General features: G+C 33.4%; 1 protein-coding gene across 1 annotated transcript in view; it reads left to right on the plus strand.

Annotated features, from left to right (window-relative positions):
• Positions 1–9723: 9723 nt before the first annotated feature.
• LOC128222131 (colorectal mutant cancer protein-like) overlaps positions 9724–24492 on the plus strand; it is a 47835-nt gene continuing 33066 nt past the window's right edge. The window contains exons 1-4 of the mRNA XM_052931000.1: positions 9724–9976; positions 12619–12745; positions 13152–13296; positions 13929–14104. Of these exons, the coding sequence (XP_052786960.1) occupies positions 9825–9976; positions 12619–12745; positions 13152–13296; positions 13929–14104 (600 nt within the window). The 5' untranslated portion in view covers positions 9724–9824. The remainder of the gene's footprint in view (positions 9977–12618; positions 12746–13151; positions 13297–13928; positions 14105–24492) is intronic.

Below are 24492 nucleotides of genomic sequence, written 5' to 3' on the forward strand. Positions count from 1 at the left end.
GATACCAGTTGTAGGAATCCTTTATGGGGATATATGTATAGATCAAGCAGACAATGTAAACCACTTAGGAATTAGACAGGATTCGAATTTAAAGTTTTCGTTAAGAATTCAGGAAAGACTGCAAAAGGCTAAAAATGCATTTTTTTCTATGGCTGCACAGGGTGTCCACCCTTTCGGAGTGAACCCTTTGGTAAGCGCCGATCTTTACAAGAAAATAATCAAGCCTATAGCTCTTTATGGTTGCGAATTATGGTGTAACCTTACTGCGCATAACATGTATACTATTGACAAATTTCAGCATTTCATTGTTAAAAAATACAGGGTTTTCATATTTCGACAAGATCAGATATGTGTGAAGCAATGGTTGGACTGCAAAAGCTTACCTGCGATGTGATTATTAGGAAACTTGTGTTTTTACACAAGATATTAAGCCTTGATTGTAAAAGTACATGTCGAAATATTTTTATACGCAGATATTTGTCATTCATATCTTGTAACACTTCCATAAAGTATGGTTTTATTCCAGATATTTGTAACACACGCTGTAAATACGATCTTCATTCTGTTATTAACAATGTTTTAGTAGATCCGACAACATTGCCGAGTAAGTATGTATGGAAAAGAACTGTCAAGCAATTAGTGTATAGATACGAGACTGAAATGTGGAGATACAGAATTATGACAGACTCTGACTTTGCTCGCTTCAGAATTTTACAACCAACTATCGCTCCGTCAATTGTGTACAGGACGTGTTGTCGTGCTGCTCAGAGAAACATTATGCACGAGGTTGCAAAACAATGGTGTCGCAGCTGTCGACTTGACTCTCTAACACTTTGTCAAATCTGTAATGTCCAAACCACGGACAAAATTGTTCACCTAGTCAGCGAATGTGCAGCAACAATTGAATTGCGAACTAAATATGTGTGCGCTATTTCATGTTTCGGCATTGAGTTTGTATCAGAAATACTTCAATTGGACGAATCCATGTTTACTATGAAACTGATGGGTGCACCTTTAGCGCCACTGCTTGACAATAATGACAATAAGGACTTTCTCCTGATATCGTTCCAATTTATTAGTGACTGTCTGTCATGTGTGTAAATTGTTACGAACATATTGTATTGCTGTATGATGACGATGCCCACTAATTGGGATTATGTATGGTCACACGTTATTTGTAATAGTTATTATTATTATTACTTATTTGTAATTACACATTGCTGATATGTTTCTTTGAAATGCTTTAGAAATTAGATATATATAATTGTACATATGTATGCATATCTCCTTTTAGGATGAAATAAAGATTTTGATTTGATTTGATTTGATTTTGATTTGACAATTTTAGACGATTGTTTTTACTCGACAAAAATACATTACAAGTTGACAGTCTCCAATCATTTAATGTATTTAAACGTTGTTTTATAATACGTTATGCAATTTTTAAATGTTCTTCTTTAATATAAGAGAAACCATTACATGATTCTAATGATAAGAAAACGCATTTCGACATTATTTGAAATGTCTTTTTTTTTTAACTGGACACATTTATGTCATTTTATTAGTTCTTTATGTACATGTGCAGTGCTATATTTAGCAATAAAGTAGATCGTAGTAAGATCTCTACGCACGGTGATTCACCGGCGCCCAATCAGAGCACTTCTTTATTACCAAACTCCGCCTACAAAAATCACGAAAGGTCGACCGGTTTTGAACATGCAAAATGAACTCAAATTTTATCGTTCTGAAAATCGAGTACGAATGTAAATATTTATATGTATATATCAATACTACACAAAATGTGTTAAAACATAATGTCTTAGTTAAAAATAAATATTTTTTTTTTACTTTTTATTGCAAAATTTGTATCAATTAAATAACTTAGATTATGCAGAACTTATTGTTACAATACCAAGTTTGAGCAACAAAGTTTAAATGCCTTTATCTCGGTTGTTGGAGATAACTTGAAGATGCTCTCTTCCTCCCAAATAAGATGTAACACAATTATTAAATATGTTTAAATATACCAAAAACGATGATCACATGTCGAAAACAATGGTTGTTATGAAGAATACCGAGATTAATTTGAAAGAAAGATGCATAAAACACAGTATTTTCTACCTTATGAAACGATAATGGATCACTTTTAGCATTCACCAATCATTAAATTATTATTTTTGCGATTTCAGCTATAAAATACACGGTTACAATGTTGTTATCGGTTATTGATATTTTCCATAAATGCATTATTTTGTAAGATAGTTAAAGGTTTATCACTCAAAATTTATGTTTGTCATACATGTGTATGTATTGATTTTGAATAAAAGTGTTACTTTAAGATCTGACCTTACAAGCCGGTAACACAACACCCAGGTGATAGGGAACAGTTCCTCTGGCCTGTAATGCTATGAAAATGGACTTCGAATTGTTAACTCATACTTAAATATCAAGCTGGCGTTTTGTATATATATGACAATGTACTTTGTGGGTAAACGTCGAATAAAATTAAGTTATGTTCTGATCTGTAATTAAAGCTGTACTCTCACAGATTAAACGTTTTGACAACTTTGTTATTTGTTGTCTTGGAACGAGCCATTTTTTTGCGAAATTCCATGGAAACCAGTTATATATAAGACTGCTGACAAAAATTAGATCGCAGATTTTTATATTTAAGTTCAAAAATTGATGTTTTATGCATTTTTCTTAAAGCCATAAAACATTAATTTTAGAACAGATATATGAAAATCTACGATCTTTTTTTTTTGTCAGCAATCTTATATCATTGGTTTGCAGATATTTACGCAAAAAATGCTCTTTCCTAGTCAAAAATAAAAAAAAGTTGTAAAAATGGTAAATCTGTGAGAGTGCAGCTTTAAGACAACCATTCTTACATTTCCGTGAAGTGTTTGTCTACATTTCTATACTTCAGTGCAAGCTAGAATAAACATTATTATACCATTGACCAGCATAAATATACATACATTCTATTTTTAAATACATGACGAGCGAACATATCGAGTGCGTCTCATATCGCACCCGGACATATTATAGAAGAAAGTTTATTCAAAGAAATATATCACACAATACATATTTGAAATAGGCCAACATGACCCGTGATCAAATCAATGTAATACAATGACTTATATATACATGTATGGCGGAACAGATTGATTGACTCTATTTATATATTCACAGATTTAACAACTATATTCATATAATTTAATATAATTGTCTTTATCGGTTATGAGTTATAACTTAAATACATATCTATCAACCGTATGACTTATGCACAACACTACAATGATACCATGAATTTTGATAAGCAATTCTCGTTACTACTGTACTCATTATCTACAAATAACTTCAATAATGTTTTGCTAGTTTGGACTAAGTTTTTAACAGAAAGATAGGCTATGGAATACAAAAATCAGGCTTGTACGTACAAATATGTATGGTTGTCATCGATACCGGTTAATGTGTGTCAACAAATTTCGAATAATTTATTAATCTGTTGTATTTCATATATACATTCTACGTCTAGCATAAAGAGTACCGTTATTCAAATACAATGTAACCGTACACTAAGTCGTGTTTACACTCATTCTTAATTTTCTTAATTCAAAAGCATGATATATGTATGCTGATAAGTTTCTTACAGTATTAACGTTTTCGGACTGCAAAAGTTGTACAGTCTTATACATACTAGGCCTAAGTCTATAATATCGTTTTATATATTTATCTCTAATAGTATTATAAAGATTACATTCCATCAAAAAATGGTATTCATCTTCAAGTACTTGGCATAAATTACAGATCCTATTTTCTCTTGGTACATTTGACCATCGTCCAGTTTCTATAAGTAAACGATGAGAACTAAGTCTTAACCGTGACATAGCAATTCTATATTTTTCTACATTAACAATATTCAAGTATGCTTGGTATTCAAAATTACCGAGAGATATATAAAACGTTGCTCTAGATGATTCATTTATCCGACTATTAAGATTTTGAATAAAGTTATCTTTGACTCTTTGCTTAAACAAACTGATAAATACATTTATATCACCAACACCTTGTGTTAACCATACCTATATATATATTATAAGTAACGGTGTAAGTAGGTGACCCGATATGGACAAAGGAAACCATAGCGGTTGAGAGCGAAGAACTTGAACATGAATATGGTTTCCTGCGCCCCGTATATCCTATATAAGGTCACCTACTAACCCCGTAACGTATATATCACGTCGAAAACCTGTTTAAATGTTTAAATGTAATTTATTTATCGGAATATTATTCGGAATAGAAAAATAGACGATACGATATAAATGGTAATATATAAATTTGGTGACCCAATATGGAAAAATATAGGTCACCGCGAGACCAGTCATGGACCAATGGCGTTGCGTCATTCATGTTTGAGGCGTGATATAATAGCGTTATTTGTACTGCGTTTTGATCCGGGAGATTGTATACGACTCGGATGTATTTTTGCAGATTTTGCTTTCACTCGGCGCATTTATACACATTGTTGGTTAGATGATTACTTAGAAGCCACATGTTTTCATAATAAATAGCATTTTAACGACGCATTATTTTGTTTTTACGGCGTCATTTTAATACGATACTTGTTATGACGTGGCGTCACAAGAGTGGAATACGGCCATATTGCATTGGAGTGGAACTACCGTATTTTGCGATATAAAATAAAATAAAATGCTATACAGTATATGCAAGCGATGTTTTGTATGTACGTTGGGCTAACCCTATACCAGTCGTTTCTCAGTATTGCATGGACCTCAATGCCCAACAAGGTTAAATAAATAAAATATATTATTTATTTATTATATATATTTTATATAGATAATTATTATTTCCCTTACAAATATATAATTTATTTTTTATTATATTAAACGCTAAAATATAGAAAACTGTGATAAAACATTTTTAGAATTGTATCTCTTGTTTTATGTATTGAAAAATATGTTTAACTTTATGTGTAATTGAACGTTAAGAAACATATTCACATTACCAACTAATATATCACGAAACACATCAACCTATAATTCGGTTGGTGAGGAACAATTTGAAACACCGACTTTAACAGTCGGTAATTAAACCTGCTGATAATCTATCCCATAATCCTTAAAAATAATAGGGAAAATATAGGAAGATGCAATGTGTAGTTTCTTAAAAATAATGATGAAAAAAGCAATATAATTTAAAACACACACACACGCGCACGCGCGCACGCACACACAGAGAGAAACACACACACCTTATAATTCCTGTTTGTACGCGTTTGATGTAAAGTAAACATATCATAGTTAAAGTGTTGGAAGCCAATCTAACTTTTACAAATAAAGCTCCACTCTCACTCGATATGGTTTCCCTTATATACAATATCGGGTCACCTTCTAACCACGTTACTGATTATGCTTTCCCTCATGAAAAATATTGAGTAGATTATTATTAGCAGATATAACCGGCTGGTTAAGTCGGTTTTCAAATTTATCCCCATCAACCGAGTTATAGGTCGATGTGTTTCGTGATATGAAACTTGGTAATGTAAATACGTTTCTTAACATTTAAATACACATATTGTTAAACAAATTGTTTCAATAGTAAAATAAGAAATAAGATTATAATAATGATTTATTACAGTTTTGTATGTTTTAGCGTTTAACATAATAAAAAATAAAATAAGTATATGTAAGGGAAATAATAATTATTTATCGCTTTGTAACAATCTGCATACAGCGGCTACCTCCCTTCGCTATCAACACAAGGGTGAAAACCCTCTATGAGTGCATTCGGAACTCCTTGGTCATTTCTATCGAAAACAACCTCGGATGTATGCCGGTACATCATTAGAAGTAGTTTATAAAATTTTGAATTATATTAATAATTAAATGTAGTGTTTAGGCTTGAATTTGTAGATCTAAGTTTAAATTGATTCCCAGTGAAGTATGTTATTGCAAACATAATTAGATTTTCAAGAGCTAAGTCATTAAGTTTAACTGCTAAATTGAAATTACTATGCGATCTACTTGCAGCGTAGTTAAAGTGTACCGATAGCTGACAGCGTAAACCGTCCATATACATCCGAGGTTGTTTTCGATAAAAATTGCCGAGGAGTTCCGAATGAAATGAGTGATGTGTTTTCGACATAAAAAGTAATATGTATATCAAATATATGAACTAAAATCTGCCATGATAATAGTGAAAAAGCGATACTAACTCGATCGGATTAATATTTAAATGTGAACAATGTTTTATTGTACAGATTGACAGCAAAAACTGAACATGAGAATAATTTCTACGCGGCCTGTAAACGACTTTGCTTCTTATTTCCCGACCCTATTGTGAACGGCAGTTTTAAGATTATGCCTTGTTGGGTATGGAAGTCCGCGCAATCAGTGGCTGAGAAACGAATAGTATAGGATGAGCATGTGTCGCGGTACTAGTGGTACGCGGTGCTCGGGGTATAAGGGTTCACACACAGGCGTGCTGAATAAAATCCACGCAAAGAATAGGTTTTTTGGAGGAAAACAAAACACGCATACATTACAACTCATGTACTGTTCAGATTTCTAATCACGAGTGCCTTGCTACAAATACACAATATATTACATAATACAAACATAACGTGAAGTTTACCTAAATAAAGGCCAAGGTTTTGGAGGCCTTGAAAACGAAAACACGTCTGTACAGTTCAGATTTCTATTAACGAATTCGCGGACTCCTCGTGCAAATCATGGTAAGAGGTTAACGTCAATTAATGTTATTTACGTAATACGTAAGTAAAAATGAAAGTGAAAGTAGGATTAAGAAAGTGAAAGAATGAATACAAATAGCAGGCTGAAAGTGAAAGCTGAAGGTTAGTTGTGAGATTAGACACATAAAGAGACAAATAACAATGACAAACACATAGACAAAGACACTGCGATACAAACAAACTATCAAATACATAGCATAATATGCCCCAGGGTACGATATGATCGAGGCACGCCCCAATTATTTTTCTTTAAAATCCGTAGAACCAAATATTAATGGTGTGTAGCCTAACTTGCATTATATACTAAAATAATGTTATTATGTGTGTATTCATGGTATGTGTATTATGTTTTGCGTAATTTAACGATGAGCTGTTCAGGCTTTAATGAAAATGAATATTATGTTCTGTATTGTTCTGTAGAATAATGAAATAGAATGCCGGTTCCTTCAATGAGTGAGTACACGACAAGAATATAAATTGATAACTTCTTCATTCATGTTTATTTATCAAAGGCGCACAATACTGTATAGGTTGATGATTTTTTTTTAATTCAGTCTCATCATTATCTCATTCGGTTTTCATGATTAAAACAAAAAAAGCATATGATTTTGGTACAGATAAAAAAATAACCACTATAAGGTTGTTGTTTTTTTTTTATTAATAGCTACGTGGCTTCCAAGTTAAAAATCTCCCAAACATCGCTAAATTAATGTTCTTTTTCATTCAGCTGCTGTACCTTAATTAATCATATGCACTTTTTCGTTTTGATCATTAAAGTCAAACGAGAAGAACACGATAATGCATTGAAATAAATTTAAAAAAAATGCATCAGACTTTATTGTGTGCCTTTAAAGGAAGTTAACATTCGTGTACCGATTTTTAGCTGGAATTTAATTAATCAAGTCCGTCATGGTTGTCGGTATTATCTCCCTTAAATATATTGTACTTTTTTGCTCAAAAGATATTTTATGATATAAAAAGAGATAATAATTAACCGTATAACTTAATCTAACTGCGTCTTTTCTTTTTTGCAAAATGGTATATAAAAAGTTATACTTATACTTACAGAACTATAGAATCGTTACCAAGTTTGAGAAACGAAACACGTCAACCTTCATCTCGGTTGATGATGATAAATTTAGAACCAGCTTTACAAGCGGGTGTTTGATTGACAATTATATTTAAATTACACGTGTTTAACATAATCAGGCTGGCGAAAAACAAGTGATATTATCAAATATGTGATGTTAAAGTTTAAAACGGCTTATAAAATTTGTAAATGACAATTTCATTATGAATAGTTTTTGATATTTTTTTATTTAAAAATATGTAAGGTGACCAACTAGAATTGCATTTGAAATGTATAGCTGTTCATAAGGAACTTGCCGTTAGTTTTCTTGTTAGAAAATTCAACACCTTGGCTCATATAATTGCTAAGTATTCTATTGATAACAACAAACAGAGTAACTTATACTTGCTTCTTATATTTTATTTCTGCCATGTCATAATGATTTTATCCAAAAAATTGAAACAACCGGAATAAAATGCAAATGCAATTCAGACAAAGACTATACATATCAAATAGAAAATGCATGAAACAGCAATATAAATATTTGAAAATAACATTGTATGGTACTTTTCATTCATTAAGATTTATGCATTCTTTTGCCTCATAATTAAAAACCCCCACAAAAACCAAGACATTTTATGATGCTTTAATTGTGAGGATTTTTTGCAATTTCGATATCATAGAGTAAAATAATGATGACATAAGTGTTTCAGATCCATTAACGGCAAAACAAAGTTTTCGTCCAAAAACATGAGCGAGTCCCTGTTATATCGATATGAAAGAAAACTTTAATGTTAACATGGTATTTTAACATTGCTTACAGTTGCGTTTGTTTAAAGCTACTTGCAGTGTCACTGAGGACATGGGGAATTCGATTCTGGCGGAAATGAATCAATGAATCCATTGTCAATTTACGCAAACTTGTCAACACAATTGTTATAAGTTACTGGTTGATCAAACTTTATAACAGTTCATTCTTTATTCATTTACCGGTTGCACTCATGACTTTTCTTGACTATCGTTACTTTAGCAACTTCAGTGATTTGATTAAATTATGCATACCGTCTCCGTGGCCAAGTGGTTATGGCGTCCGCCTACGGAGCGGGAGGTCGTGGGTCCTATCCCTGGCCGCGTCATACCAAAATACGTTAAAAGTTGGTACAAGTAGCTCCCTTGCCTGGCGCTCGGCAATTAAAGGGTAGTGCTTGGAAAAGTGGTGTACTCAGTACTGGTTTAATCCAGGAAAGTTGTACTCCGTGTATCGGTGCTTTACACCGAGCACGTGAAAAGAACCAAGGGGTCTCTATTTGAAAGGAGCTAGGGTATCGCAACCGGACTTCCTTGTATCCCACCACTGTACGAGTCTTCCGCGTGCTGTCCCTTCGGCAAAAACAAAGGACCCCGTTGGAAATAAGTGCTTGCACTTTTACGGGTTATCCTTGACCGCAAGGTATAAAGAAATACATACATACATTCAATTTGTATTTTAAAATGCAAATTAATTTTTATCTTATGAACTGCTGTCACTATAAACTGATGTCTTGTTGTTGTATGTTTATTTGACTTCAATATCGCATTGCGTGGTCAGGCCATAATGCAGCCAATTGGCGCGAGAAAATCTTTATAAACACTTTTTAAACTACAACATCTACTGCAATTTAGCGACAGTTTGTAGCAATTTGAAACGTTAAGGCGTTAAATATTTCAAAAAATAAAGAGGCCAAACTGCTCCCAAATTACGTTTCTCATTCGCCTATATGAAAAAAGCATAGTGTTGTATAACCAAGGTTTATCAAAATCAGTTGAATGTAACCTAACACTGGTTCTTGATTTTAGCTATACAAGCTTACGGTAAAGCCGAGACCCAAAATAAAAAGCCATTTCCGGAATTTGGAAGCTGCAAAAATGGAAATGCTTTAATAAAAAAACTTCACGCAACAGGCAACGCATTCGTAAGAAGATGAGGTTTTTAGTATTATGGAGTCCTTGTGCAAAACAACAACCACTCGGGACAGGTCACAGGATTCTTGCTCAAGCTCAGACTCTAATTCAAGCAGTACGAGTGAATCTGAAAGATTGAGAAAACTATTTGAAAGTTGTGACGATGATGGAGATGGATTTTTAAACAGGTACTGTATTGACAACCTTTTGTGCTATTATAAGAGGTTCAAACAGGGTTTCTACTTTTTTTGTAGAGGATTAGGTGGAAGGTGTATATTTATTTACCATACAGAGGGAAATTCATCGACTGACCTAGTGTAGTCTGAAATAATAGACGTGTTATATGGGATTCTTCTAATCCCTAACGTCTAAAAGGGTTTGTGCAAAAAAAATGGGGGATGGGGGAGTTGAAAAATATTGAAATTGTATTTAGAGAATTATTTTATGTTTGAAAGAGATAATAAAGGTTTATATTCATATTTTACTTTGTAAGTTCAAAGATATGTTGCACAAAACAAGCATTAAATGCATTAAAACACAGGATTTACCTTTCCAATAAAACTAAACTTGACTGACACAGACAACAATTATGCAGAGCATAAACACTCGACCATCTCCGGCAAGCTTCGATAGACCTCGTGAATACAACCATAACAACTAGGCCATGGCCGAAGTGTTCCGATTGTTGTAAAACTGTGCAGGGCTTTTTCTATAGTACCCACGGGTCCGACTATCGGACCCATTCCCAAAGCAAAATATAAGATATTTTTCCCAATTTTCATAAAAAAATGTCCCAATCAAAATTAATTTTTTTTTTTTTTTTTTTTTTTTTTTTAGAAAGTCTTTTTACATGTACTGGATCATTTACAACATCATATCAATTATGTGATGTTAAGTTTTTTTGATAATTGAATTCGGAAATCATTGATTTTCATCACATTCAGATATCTGTATGAAATATTATCTGTCATGATCGATTTATTGCAATAGATATTTACACCCAAGGATTGATATTTCAGCCATTTTGGGTCTTTTAAAGGGAAATAAACTAATATAAACCCTTTCCTAATTCGCTGGAGACTAGACAGATTTTTCTTTTAACTGTAAAATTTCCCAATTTCGGCATTTTCACGACGCAAAATTTCCCAAAATGTCTAGGGTCTTTTTCCCAAATTGGGCAGAAAAAGCCCTGCTGTGAACCGCAGCCTTGCAGGTGCCCTTCATGTATATATCGTTACATTTTGTCAGTATGAAATGAAGAAAAAATGCATCAAACTCATTATAATTTGTTGGGTATTTATTTTTTTGTGTACGGAACTTATATAAATTAACATTATCTGGTAAAATTTCTTGTTTTTATGATATTTTATAGACGCAATATGCTTTAACCAAGAATCCCAATCGGAATAACTACCCACTTTTGGTACAAAACAATTTGTACGTGAAGGATTTGCCCAATCAAAAATTGTAAAAAAAAGTCTGTCAACGTACAATTATTTGGACTAGACCTAGTGAGAGTATTAGAACCCCCTTGAAGTCATGTGGTTCCTCACCCTGGAATTGTTTTCTATGTAATTTCTTACAATCGAAACTTCAACTTGAATTAGCACTCTTGACTTCGGATACTCAATTGCATTGTGCAAATAGTATCAATTTTACAAGCACTGTCAAGAAATGTAGGTTATAAACACTGTTTATTTATTCATATTAAACTAATTATTTTACGTAAAGGTTTTTTTTTTTTAAAGGTTGTTTTTAAAAAAAACAAAGACAGGTTTCATGACGACATCACGTTATATTATATATCTGGCTCTATAGGGACTATACACCAGATTGGCACCAAAATTATTTTTTTCTGTAACGAAACTCGAGACAAGTATTTAATGAAATGTTTTACTCTTTGATATCATAATTGTAAAAAAAAATACCAAAATGTAAAATAAAACCAGTCAGAGACCGGGTTCGAACCAGTGTCGCCAAAATTGCAGTCCAGTGTTGTATCCACTGTGCAACGAAGGCTTACCCTACTGTTGGAATATTTAAGCTATATACCTTACTTGGTAATATCACGGACCTATAAACCATGGATTGGCAACTCTCGTCTGTTTTAATGCGATTTGCTCAAACTCACGCGTGCAGCGCTATTTCATTCTGAGATCTTACCGTGTGGTCGTTTTCGAGATGTCCGACATCGGCCGAATATATACATGTAGGAAAACATTAATTAAAACTAAATATAAATTTAATCAGGAACATATTAGGTCCTGATTAATACTTCGATAATTGGAGAAAATACAATAACAACAATCTACAAACATATTACATGCGACATGTCGATCGGTGTTAAAGATAATTATCAGCCGTGAGAGCTGGTGGAAATAACTGAAGATCGCCATTAATCACCGATCGGAGATTCGGCAGAATTTGCCGAGCCCGCGCTAACGATTGTGGGTTAATTATTATTTCTTATCGTTTCACCGATATCGGGCAGTTGCCAATCCATGGTTTATAGGTCCGTGGTAATATCACATGATAACATTGACTAGTCAATCAGGCATAAGGAATGAATTCTACAAGGTAGACATACCTAGTAATCGTTTTTAATGGCAAAAAAATGAAAAACTGCGAAAAATATATTAATTGTAAACTATGTGGTACTTCAGTTAGTAAGTTTTAATGCATTGTACACATCGATACCAAGTTTTTGTCAGTTTCAACAATTTTCTTTTTTTGCTATTTCATCATACGGAGTACAGCCCCTTTAACCAATCTCAATTACTCAAATTTTCACTCCAAATTTGATATATAAATCAATATATATTATTTTCAGAGACAATTTTGCTTTTATGTGCAAGCAGCTCAGTTTGGAAGAGTGGACATCTGACATTCTCGACCAGCTTGGAATAAACACAACCTCCCGCATATCATTTGAAGATTTTCTGCGCTTCAGAGCTCAGGTAATGATATAGGTTATTACAGGATACAGAGTGGTCCAGCCTAAAAATAATACTTATGGTTCAGGTAACCTGACCAAGCTTACGAAATAGGCGCTGACCCTAACGTTTTAATTGTCAGTCTGTAAAAAATTCAAAAAAAATTGATTTTTGTTAGTGTGTGCTTTATAATGAAGATAACTTAAATGCCATTTCCCAATGATGAGAATAATATTCTTACAATACATATATGGCATAAATAAAAATAAAGCGTATCTTTCCTACCTGTATCTGGACAAGATGTAACCCTAGCATCGTGAACACTGCACTTGGTTATCAGCTGGATACCTAAATAACACAATTAGTGATGTTTGCTGGCACAACACAACATTTAATTATGCTCGCTGACAAATGTGTTTCTTAAAAACAGGTGTTGGTTCCTGACACGGTTATCCCTGAAGATAAGGACACGGGGCTTGTTACCCAAGACGAAACAGACACAGGGATTGACCTTAATATGAGTCGGCCGCATACGCAAGTTACATCATGGCCAACAATGAGCAGCGACAGTATCGGTATGTTATATATATATACCCATCATAAATCCATGTGCAATAAATATTGCAATATGGTAGTAAGTATTCCACTCTGCTGAAGTCACCAGCAATTTACATTTATAATACAGGGTTTATACACCTATATGTCATGTAAGTGCTTTTTGGTCTAAAAAGTTGTATTCAATTCTCTTGGATTTTTGTCCAATTTGATTTCACGAGGCACTAGCCAATCAGAATCTAAGGAAATTTACTTAAATTTGAAAAAACACCTCCCAGATCAAAATGCAGTACTAAAAACCCAATTATTATTTTTAAGCAGGCGAAGATCAGTGTTTTTCAATCAATTTTGAGACATTCTGATTGGTTTTAACATTTTTATTGACAAAAAGTATGCAAGTAAATATAATAACGTATTGCAATATCCAGAATAAGATTGGTAGAAATTAACTTATAAAGTTTGTCTTGTTTTATCCTTGTTACTCTTAACTTAATAATATAATTATAGCTATTTCACTGATTTGTAGAATCAAGTTAAAATAAATAATTTTGTTTGTAATGACATAAGATACTTAAACAAGTTTTTTTTTTTTTTTTGGGCCAAGTACTCACATACCTTCATTCTTACCAACTATCATCACCTCTATCTCCAGGTGCGTTATCCGGCCGCCCAGATAGTCTAGATTATGACAGTGGAGCCCGGGACCTCCAGAGCCCCGACCCTGCCCCAAGTCTGCTCCGATTGGTTGAGGCTCATGACCCAGCCCTGTACCGTGAGGTCAGCGAGATGTCACCTGTCACTCAACAGTTCCTAGACCTGGCTAATAGGGTAAGCAAACTTGTGGCTTGGTCTTCGTGCAACCTGTATAGCATGGCAAATACATATGGATTACTTTGGGATTAGTTATAGTGTAAGTCTTCAAAGTTGGTAGTCAAGTTAGACATGGTTGAAAGATGACCCCTTTATTTTTAGGATCAGTACTGAGTAGGTCAAAGGTTAAGTTGACCCTCACATCCAGAAGAAAATGAGTGCTTTTAACTGGAGACAAGTCCAGTTTGCAGGATTTAAGTTTTACCTGTAGTTTCACAACCTTTAATGATACGATTAATGACCACAGGCCACCAGACTTGAGTACTGCAAGTTTAATTAAATATTGTCGGGTTTACTTTATTACATCACACGTTAAAAGAATTAATGCACCAGGGTAACAAAATGGGATGTATTGTTTTATGTGGATTTGAATAGAGTGAATTAAAATCCCGCTTTATTTTGTATACGTTTAAATGATTGCAACGTTAATGTGAAAAGCAAGCATGCCTTTTGAAAGCAAGCCAAAGAATCTTGGCGAAGAAGAGAAGGGAATAGATTATTATGTGAAATAACAAAGAAAATGGAAACGTGTTGACTAAAAGACCATGACTTGACCTATTACAACTAGATGAAATGTCCTCGGCCAATATCGTGTATCATTTAATGAAGTTTACGCTAGCAATACACTGGCGAGATGAAAGCAATGTTCATATATCCTAGTTCATAATAGGTGTATCAGCAACTGTTATGAAACTAGCTAATTGTATTAAAAATCTTTAATTAATATTACCCATTCCAGGGCTTTTTCTATAGTACCCACGGGTCCGACTATCGGACCCATTCCCAAAGCAAAATATAAGATATTTTTCCCAATCTTCAGAAAAATAGCCAAACCAGAAATTCTTTTAACCTGTACTGGTGCATTTTCAGCATCCTAACAAATTATGTTATGTGAAGTTTTTTTTGGTAATTGAACTCAGAAATCATTGATTTTCATCACTTTCATGATCGGAAATATGAAATATTATCTGTCATGATTTATTGATATTCACACCCCAAGGATTGATATTTCAGCCATTGTGGGTCTTTTGAAGGGAAAATAAACTAATATTAAATCATTTCCTAATTCGCAGGAGACTAGACAGCTTTTTCTTTTAACTGTAAAATTTCCCAATTTCGGCATTTTCACGACGCAAAATTTCCCAAAATGGGCAGAAAAAGCCCTGCATTCTAAGGACAGGCACTTATTGCTTTGAGATAGGTGCCACTCAAAATTTTAATATTTAGATTTGATTTTTATTGCCTGTAAACTGTTTTGTAAAAAATGTAAAATCACTCTTGTCAAGCCTTCAAATGTCAGTAATTTTATTATAGACATGTGACATGCAAGTCTCATTATCCTAAAGCTATAATAATTTTCAATTAATTTAGAAAGTGCTCTTGACAATTGGAAAAAATCAAGTTTAAATCTTCACAATAACTGTTCATGCTGCAAACTTTTCATTGTAAGGGAAACAACAATATTTGGAAATAAGCAGATAGATTGAGTTGGCTCCCTTACCATAAATCTGCAGTATAAGTACAATAAAAATTATAGCAAACAGATTTATTAGCTGATCTGTTATTCAAAGAATAAAAAGGATTTGGTCAGGAAAAAGGTCAGGGAATTTTGTGGGAACTCTGTTTTTAAGGTCTAATAGATATTAACAGGGAATACTGGGGAAATATGTAACGGCTACCTGATAGCTAGAAAGTAACACCTCTTATAGCATGTAGTAAAACATATTCCGAATATTAAAAGTACTGTCTTTGAATGTATGACACCCATGGACAAAACATCCCATGGAAATTTTGACAAGGTTGACTAAAGATTCCACATCTTTTTGACATGTTGGACTAAATACTCCACATCATTTCAACAGTGTTGAAAAAAACATCCCATACTTAGGTTTAATTGTCACCACAGTCAAAATGATGTGGGATGTTTTGTCCACCATTTCAAAATGAAGTGGGATCTATTGTCCACCTAGTCAATAATGGCATGGAATGTTTTGTCTAAGGGATGTTTAGTCTATGGGATGTTTTGTCCAAGGAATCAGTTTTATCCTACAATCAGCGTAGCCCATACTTTATTGAAAAAGAGCCAAATGCGATTACTATCTCGTATTCCTACGCCTAATATTTGCATAATCAGATCATGGCTGTTCATTAATGCCTGTCTGTTCTTTACTGTGTTATTTATTCTGTGAGTCAAGAGAAAGCATTCAATACATTGATTTGTTTCTTAAGAGATGGCAGATTTTGTGGCATTCTATCTCCATCAAGTCTAGAGAGTGGTTAGAATATGCTTTGATGTCAAAGGCATTACGAAATCAAGTTGAATGTGGTGAAGTTTCATTTCGATTTAGTTGGACTGTATTTAATTCACCAACGTTGAAAAGCTTGTATTTGGGTCCTTCTGAACTATTGAGTAATATTTTTTTGACAACACCTGAACAAATAGAATTGAGTATATCCTGTAATGCATGGGTTCTAGTTATGGCAGATTTATTCACCATTTATAAATGGTACGTTAGAAGATAGTTCAGAATGCATAATATATACAAATTAAGTTTTTTTATGAGCTACATTGAAAGTTACGGACGTTACTCAACATGCTTTGACATTGGTTTGACATAAAAATAAAGTGCTAAATTGGAGATGAATGTTAATTTACAACAAGTTGAATGCACAGTGTACATGCCCATAGTGATCATTTCTCAAACATTGTAATGTAAAAAAGAATAAAACATTAAATTATAAGTGTTACGGACGTTACCCAAATTTTTGGACTTTACATTTGTTTCTACATATCAGATTTGACTTCTAAACTTATATTAGCTTTGTAATCTCTTCATTACAACGTAGACTATAATGTATGTACTTTGTAAATGTTTATTTGAAGGTAGGAAACAATTCTGGACAAAATAATGTTCGGATGTTACTGTTGACAGTTTGACCAATATTCTGTTTGGACGTTACTATTGACATAGGGCATTGGATTAAAGCACCATATTATATTAAAAACCAACAAATTACATGCCCTATGGGTAAGAGGTACCTAAAATGCATGAGAGAGAGAGAGAGAGAGAGGAGAGAGAGAGAGAGAGAGAGAGAGAGAGAGAGAGAGAGAGGAGAGAGAGAGAGAAGAGAGAGAGAGAGAGAGACACCTGACGACGGTACTACTGACCTTTATATGAACCCGGTTGGAAACATGTTATGACAATTATCAAGGTCACATGTTCTCTTGGGTGGACACAAAATAAAAGCTTCATAACTTTATTATTTTTCCCTCACCGTTTAAATATATTCTTTTGGTGGGCGAATTGGTGTGCCGCAACGTTATATATATAAAAACACTTCTTGAGTTCGGCATTGGAGAAGTTTGGTAATCTATAGCTCTAGGCTAACAAGTATTTCTCCCTAATAGTCGATTTGCCAGATAGAGATTATTGTGCAACTTTATCTGTGATGACATCATTTTCATTGTTACACATCATTGCTCACCCCGGACAAGTTGCACAGTGATCTCTATCTGGCAAATCGACTATTACCCTCTAGGATGGACCCTGCACACGGACCTGGCCCCAACGTTATAAACGATACTGAAGTATTTCCATAACTTTATTTGTTTAACTGAAATCGCCTAAATTATAATAGAAAAAATACCACAACAAATGATTGGTTCTCCCCTGTGATAAAGTCAAAGTCTAATTTAACTTAAAAATCTGAACACGGTTTGAACTCTTCTCGATGTCAAGAACAGGGTTCTCCCATACATGTGATAAAGTCAAAGTCTAATTTAACTTAAAAATCTGAACACGGTTTGAACTCTTCTGGATGTCAAGAACAGGGTACTCCCCTGTGATAAAGTCAAAGTCTAATTTAACTTAAAAATCTGAACACGGTTTGAACTCTTCTGGATGTCAAGAACAGGGTTCTCCCCTGTGATAAAGTCAAAGTCTAATTTAACTTAAAAATCTGAACATGGTTTGAACTCTTCTGGATGTCAAGAACAGGGTTATCAAGGTGGCGAGTAACTGATGAATGATGCTCCCAGCTGACATCTTCAACTGTTGGCCATTTAAATCCACCTCTGGCAGCTTCCATGTAACGAAACAACACTTCATCCTCCTGGACATCAATAACCTGAAGTCAGATGAAGACATTGGATGAATAATTAGTCAGATTGACACATTCAATCATTACAAATCAGTAATATAGTGTACTTAATGCTCATTTTTATCATCATCATCATTATCTATAGATGTAAAAGTAATAAAAGGCACTAGAGTGCAGGGGCTGTATTCACAAAGCTATTTAGGAAAGACATTGGACGTAAGTGAAAATTTCAAATATGCAGATTTCTAATTCATTTTCAGATATACTTCAATGAAACTTGTCATAAAAAGTTTCATTGAAGTCGTATAGTTAGTAATAGAGAAGTCTGCATTTGAAATTTTGACTTAAGTTTAAGATTTTGTGTGAATACAGCTCCTGCACATGTCTTTTAGTACTGTTACAGCAGTTGTAGCATTCTGGTGTTTGTTGACAACAATATAAAATAGCTGAATGGAAGAAGGCAGTCATTCATCATCAACTTCTGATTTCATCATCATCATCAATTGTAAAGCAACACTCATGATATGAGTGTTGCACCTGCATGCCTTGATTGGACATTATACCAATCATCATCATCATCATCATCATCATCATCATCATCATCATCATCATCATCATCATCATCATCATCATCAGAAAAGCAACAAATGGTATTCAACTAAGGGTGATGCACCTGTCTGTTAGTATTGTAACAGCATTTGTAGCATTCTGGTTTGTTTGTTGACATCATCATACTATTGCTGAATGAAAAAGGCAGTCACCATGATATCATCATCACCATGGATAGGTAGATCATCATCATCATCATCATCATGGATTGTTAGAGCTAAGTATAACTACATATATCCCTTTATTTACTATAAAAGGTATGTTACATGTACATCATACGACTATGTCTGGATTTAGGTGTTTTATACAATAAATTCATCTTATACAATAAATTCATCTTATGATTGGAAAAGAGTTTTGGTGGGTTAAAACAAAATTTACTTCAGAATGGAGTTGATAGGCAGGAAAAACACAGGACATTGTAGGTCATATAGGGCCGATGAGTATGATTATCATGAAAATCAACATGAATAACATCCTGTCCAATGAAGCGGTGTTCGGAAACTAATAGAGCCCGCCCTCCGGCCGGATCGAACACGGGACCTACCGCTTCCTATCAATGTTTGTGAATCCAAGAATAAGAAAGTTCTGTAACATAACAATGTTTCAAACACAAACATATAATGTGAACAATAACTATTAACAAGAACAAAATAAAGAATTCGTTCAAAGCAAGAGACAACTTTGTTTTAAGTGTATACCTCTGCTACAAACAGTTTTCTGTTTTTACTGCATGGCAAGGCAACTTCCACGAATCCACCCAAGTTGAAATTCAACCTGTATATATATATAATTATTTATAATATGGACAGACTGAGACAATTGAATGAGACAATATGAGACAGCGTTTTTCGACGTCATGTCAACACGGATCAGTCGTCAATAAGCTTACGACACTAATATCATGTCAAATTTAACGTCCGTACACAAATGTTGTTATTTATATGAATTCTGTTTTATTCAACTTAAATGTTTCATGTGCAATCATATTTCTTAAATAAACATACGTATTATTCATTCATACAAATTTTAGCACAAGATTGTTTATAGATATAATCAAAATCTATTTGGACGTTATGTAGAACACATTGACATACAGTTTAGGTGTAGAAGTAACGTCCATACATGAAAACAGTTTTATTCCTCTATAATATTACTTCGGATCTGGTTTGTCTCATTTACTTGATCATCAAATCAAATGTAACACATCTTGCAAGTAATGAAACAATATTCTATCAGATACATTCGGAATGTAGATCTGTATGTACAGATGTTATGGGTTGACGTAACAAAAAAACAAAAAGTCATTGTCCAAAATAACGTCTGTGATATTCAAGTGTTTCATGTACTTCAACGACATTCTCTCAATACACTGTCTGTACAGATACATTATGTGAAACATGAAGTGTTTTTTACCAATAAGATGGTGATTGTAAACTATAATACAATGCAAGAATGATAATATAGTATGTGGACGTTACGTTGGCAGTGTAGACTCAATGCATAGCGTTGTCCACGTGTAACGGGAAAACCAAAATAATGGTCCAAACGTAACGAGCATGCTCAATACAGACGATAACTATCGGGAGGCCCCCAGTATGCCGAGTGAAAACATCGAAAATCCAAAACATTGTCATTTGTCATGTATAAGGAGGTTAATAAATCACCCCAATACATGAATACAGTAGAAACACAATATGACAATTATTTTCGGTTTGTACTACGCCCGTTATGCGCTTAAGAACATGATGGACCGACACCAACTTACCTCCTTTGCATCCATGCTAATTTTCGTTGTGTACACCGGGGCCCACAATTGATGACGTAGTACACAACACTGCGTTTCCGAAGTATAACATGTTTATAAAATTGCGTAGTTTTGTATTTAATGATAAATAACCGGACGTTATAGGTTGGACCGACACATTAAACTTTGTGAATAAAAGTTTATAGTGGCGTTTCTGATCATCAGATTCAGGTGCAACGCATAAATATCGCGAAACCAGTGTTTCTTCTTGTAAAATACCGCTCACATCACACAACATTATATGCATGGACGTATCGAGATTCCAATGTTTTCATGCAAAAAAATGGACCGACATAGTAACGTCCTAATGCACTTGTTTATCGGGACAGAAATACAAGAAAACAAACTGATTTAATCAAACTATTTGCGTATTTATATACATACTTTATTGTTGTATTGTTTGTTTCTAATTGCTGTAATTATGAAGCAATATTTACTTTTTTTTACAGTTTGCATGATAGCACTCGAAAATGTCACAAATAACGTCCCCAAAATCGTCGTTTTTTAACAAATATTTAAAGTTTAAAAATTATTCCTAATAAACAGGACATTTTAGTTATCGTTTACTATATCCTTGATATAAGTTTTGAAAACACAAATGTTATTTATTTATATTCCAAGTATAATTGCAATTTTACAAGCATTTTTAAAAAAAAAAAAAAATATTACTCAATAGCTCAGAAGGACCCATTTATGTTTTTTCCAAATCACTATTTGAACTAAAATAAAGATGAAAGAATAACCTTTAATTAATTTTATGTTTTTGTAACTATGTTCACAATTTATATTTTATTTGTCAATACATATGTTCATTAATCCAAGTAATTTCTAGTAATGTTCTTTACAACAACTCAACTTTGCTATATACACAATATAGTCTTTCTATCTGCGCTCAGAACTCCGCGAAAATAAATGTGCTTAATAATTATGATCTCCGTTCAGATGGAGACATCTCCGTCCGTTACAGACAGAAATACAAGTCAAAGATTTTGACGGTATGGCTGTGGGCGGGAAAGCGAACTATACCACATTCATAATTATTATACATGAAACATATAAGAATGATTTTAGTGTCAATTGTTGTCTTATGATAACGCAATACTAACTATCAAGCATTATTTATAATATAGTTTATTTTGTAGAAAAAAATCGCATTCTTCGTGACATTGTATTCTTAAAGAGGCTCGTTCATGATTTGTAAAATGCACTTTCCTTCATGACCAAATTAAGAGTGGCAACCATTAGAAGTGTAAAAACTAAGATACTGATAGCTAGAACTCTTCAACAAATGTTGATATATGCTCAAATATTTTTTTTGAAGTCCACTATTTTTAATAGCATTTAAAAAAAGTATCGCTTTCCTACAGAAGACTTGAAGTTTAAATTAATATTTCTGATTTTCATTGCCATTTATTCTTTATGCTGTAAACCAAAATATTTCTGCTAGAATATAATGTGAAAGGAAATATCTATTTCTAATGTTACATTTTATTCTAATGTTACATTTTATAAAAAAATAGATTGGAAATTATATGATAGGATGCTTTTCTGATGTCCTGTATCATGTCTTAACATGCAAGTTTATACACAGACTGAGACCTTGTCAACAAAAAAGCTTTCTATTTTAATATACTATTGTTCGGGGTTCTGAAAGTTTGGAACCTCAACCGGTCATACATTTTCGCGATGTGTATTCTGTAAATTATTTTCGCGATGTGGCTATTCGTTTTAGTTAATACAAAAGCTGTGCTTTAGAGCCATCATAGCGGATTTAGAAAGTAATTGATACAAAATTATTCCTTAACAGATATATCTATATGCATAATTGGGCCTTCTATAAGTTTTATATCAACAACGATTTTTTCATAACATTTTCTTAAAATGACGTATGTGGCGCTTCTCAGCTTTTGAACTCTGTAGTTAATCAAGCGTGTCTCTGTTGATATTAGAGCATGATTAGGTTAATTTATTTGGAATTTTAATGCTTTCATGGATTACCAATGACAATTTCATTAATAATATAATGAAAAATGATAGTTAAAAGTGTGTCAATTGTTTCCACGAGAAAATGAAGGGCGAATCACTTTGATGTAATGATAACAACAAAGTCAATTAACACAGACAGTATTAACGCCCTCAAGGATATGTCCCCTAGCTACAATAGGATGTCCCCTTGTAACTAAGGATGTGGTATCAGTCATCGAAATTAGACTTTTGGATGAACAAGCCCGAATGCTTATACTAAAGCTTGGCATCAAATTTTGTAACAAGCCCTGCTATATAAAATTCAGAATTTGAACAAGCCCGAAAGACATTTTACCAGTGCAGGGCTTACAGGCTTGTGCTAATTTCGACCACTGTGGTATGACAAACACTGTTTGTATATATTACAATTTCTGTTTTTTATACTGACTTAGACAATGATAATTGGACCAATTTTTTAGCCATTTTCTGTAACTGCAACCGGTATGGCAAAGTCAAAATCGGTCCAGACCGACAAATTGCCGGTTCAAATCAACTTGTATCACTATTGTTGAAAAATTTCAATGTGAATTGGTCTAATTTAAACATGTTCACTGCAACAATACTGAAAAAATGCGCTCTTTTAAAGACATAATAGAAGGAAAAAAAACCTTACGGCAAGAAAAGTGTATGGTTGGGCTGAAAAACAAGGATTGGGACGCGTTCGTTGAAACATTTTAATTTTTGTTGAAACGCTTTATATGCCTGTGCATTAATTCCATGTTTTAAACATACCATTTGTAGTAATTTAACCAGCAGAACAGCACTTAGCTTTTACCCAACATGTCTCAGAATTTCCATTCCGGAAATGACGTTATAAATCAAATACATTAATCGTTAAGTGCACTTTATTTTTAAAACTCAAGTCAGCAGTTTAATTCTTTCAGAATAGTTTTCGTACAAAATACAGTGTGTTCCTAAAAATAAGTGTTATTGATTCATAAATATCGTAAAACTTAAATGTGTTACAGGCAGCACTCAACACTCTACACAAAAATGATATATATAGGGCGTCCGTTAAATGAAACTTGGAAGTAATTCATTCCCTAAAGCGGTGCCAAAACTTCCGAAATTCGAAATTGAGTCCTTAGAAGTACAAAAATGTTACTTTATGGCCACATTTTCAACAAGTCTTGAAGTAAAATTAACTTTGTGAAGTTATGGTTATATTTTTTTAACAGAATTATCTAATAAATAATTGCACAATAATGGAAAATTCTTAAAGTTCCTGTGGCATAAACTTTCATATTTCAGAGGAAAACTTTCAATATTGATCAGTAAGATTTGGTGTATAGTAACTGTTCTATATGAAAAAGGATATTGATAATATAACAGTGGTCGAAATAAGCACAAGCCCTGCACTGGTAAAATGTCTTTCGCGCTTGCTCAAATTCTGAATTTTATATAGTAGGGCTTGTTCAAAAATTAGTTCGGGCTTGTTCAAAAATTAGTTCGGGCTTGTTTATCCAAAAGTCTAATTTCTATGACTGATATAATAAATACCGAGGCAATTGTATACTTATGTATTTCTCTTTTATACCATGTTAATACAAAATAAAATGTCTCGAAATAACAGGGCTCGAATTGAGCTGGTAAACACACATAAAATGATGACATTTACCTAAGCGTGTTACACTAAGCACACATTGTAGACATCGTTTTTTGTGTTGAGATTTTAGGCGGCAGTATTTGGCTCATATCTTTTTGACCTGGGTTTGATTCCCGGCTTAGGTGCATGTGAGACAATACAAGACCACAACCTCACATAATAACGTGCCAACGAGAGTGATGAATATTTAAGGAATGA

Source organism: Mya arenaria, chromosome 16 (assembly GCF_026914265.1).
Source record: "Mya arenaria isolate MELC-2E11 chromosome 16, ASM2691426v1".
Lineage (NCBI taxonomy): Eukaryota > Metazoa > Mollusca > Bivalvia > Myida > Myidae > Mya > Mya arenaria.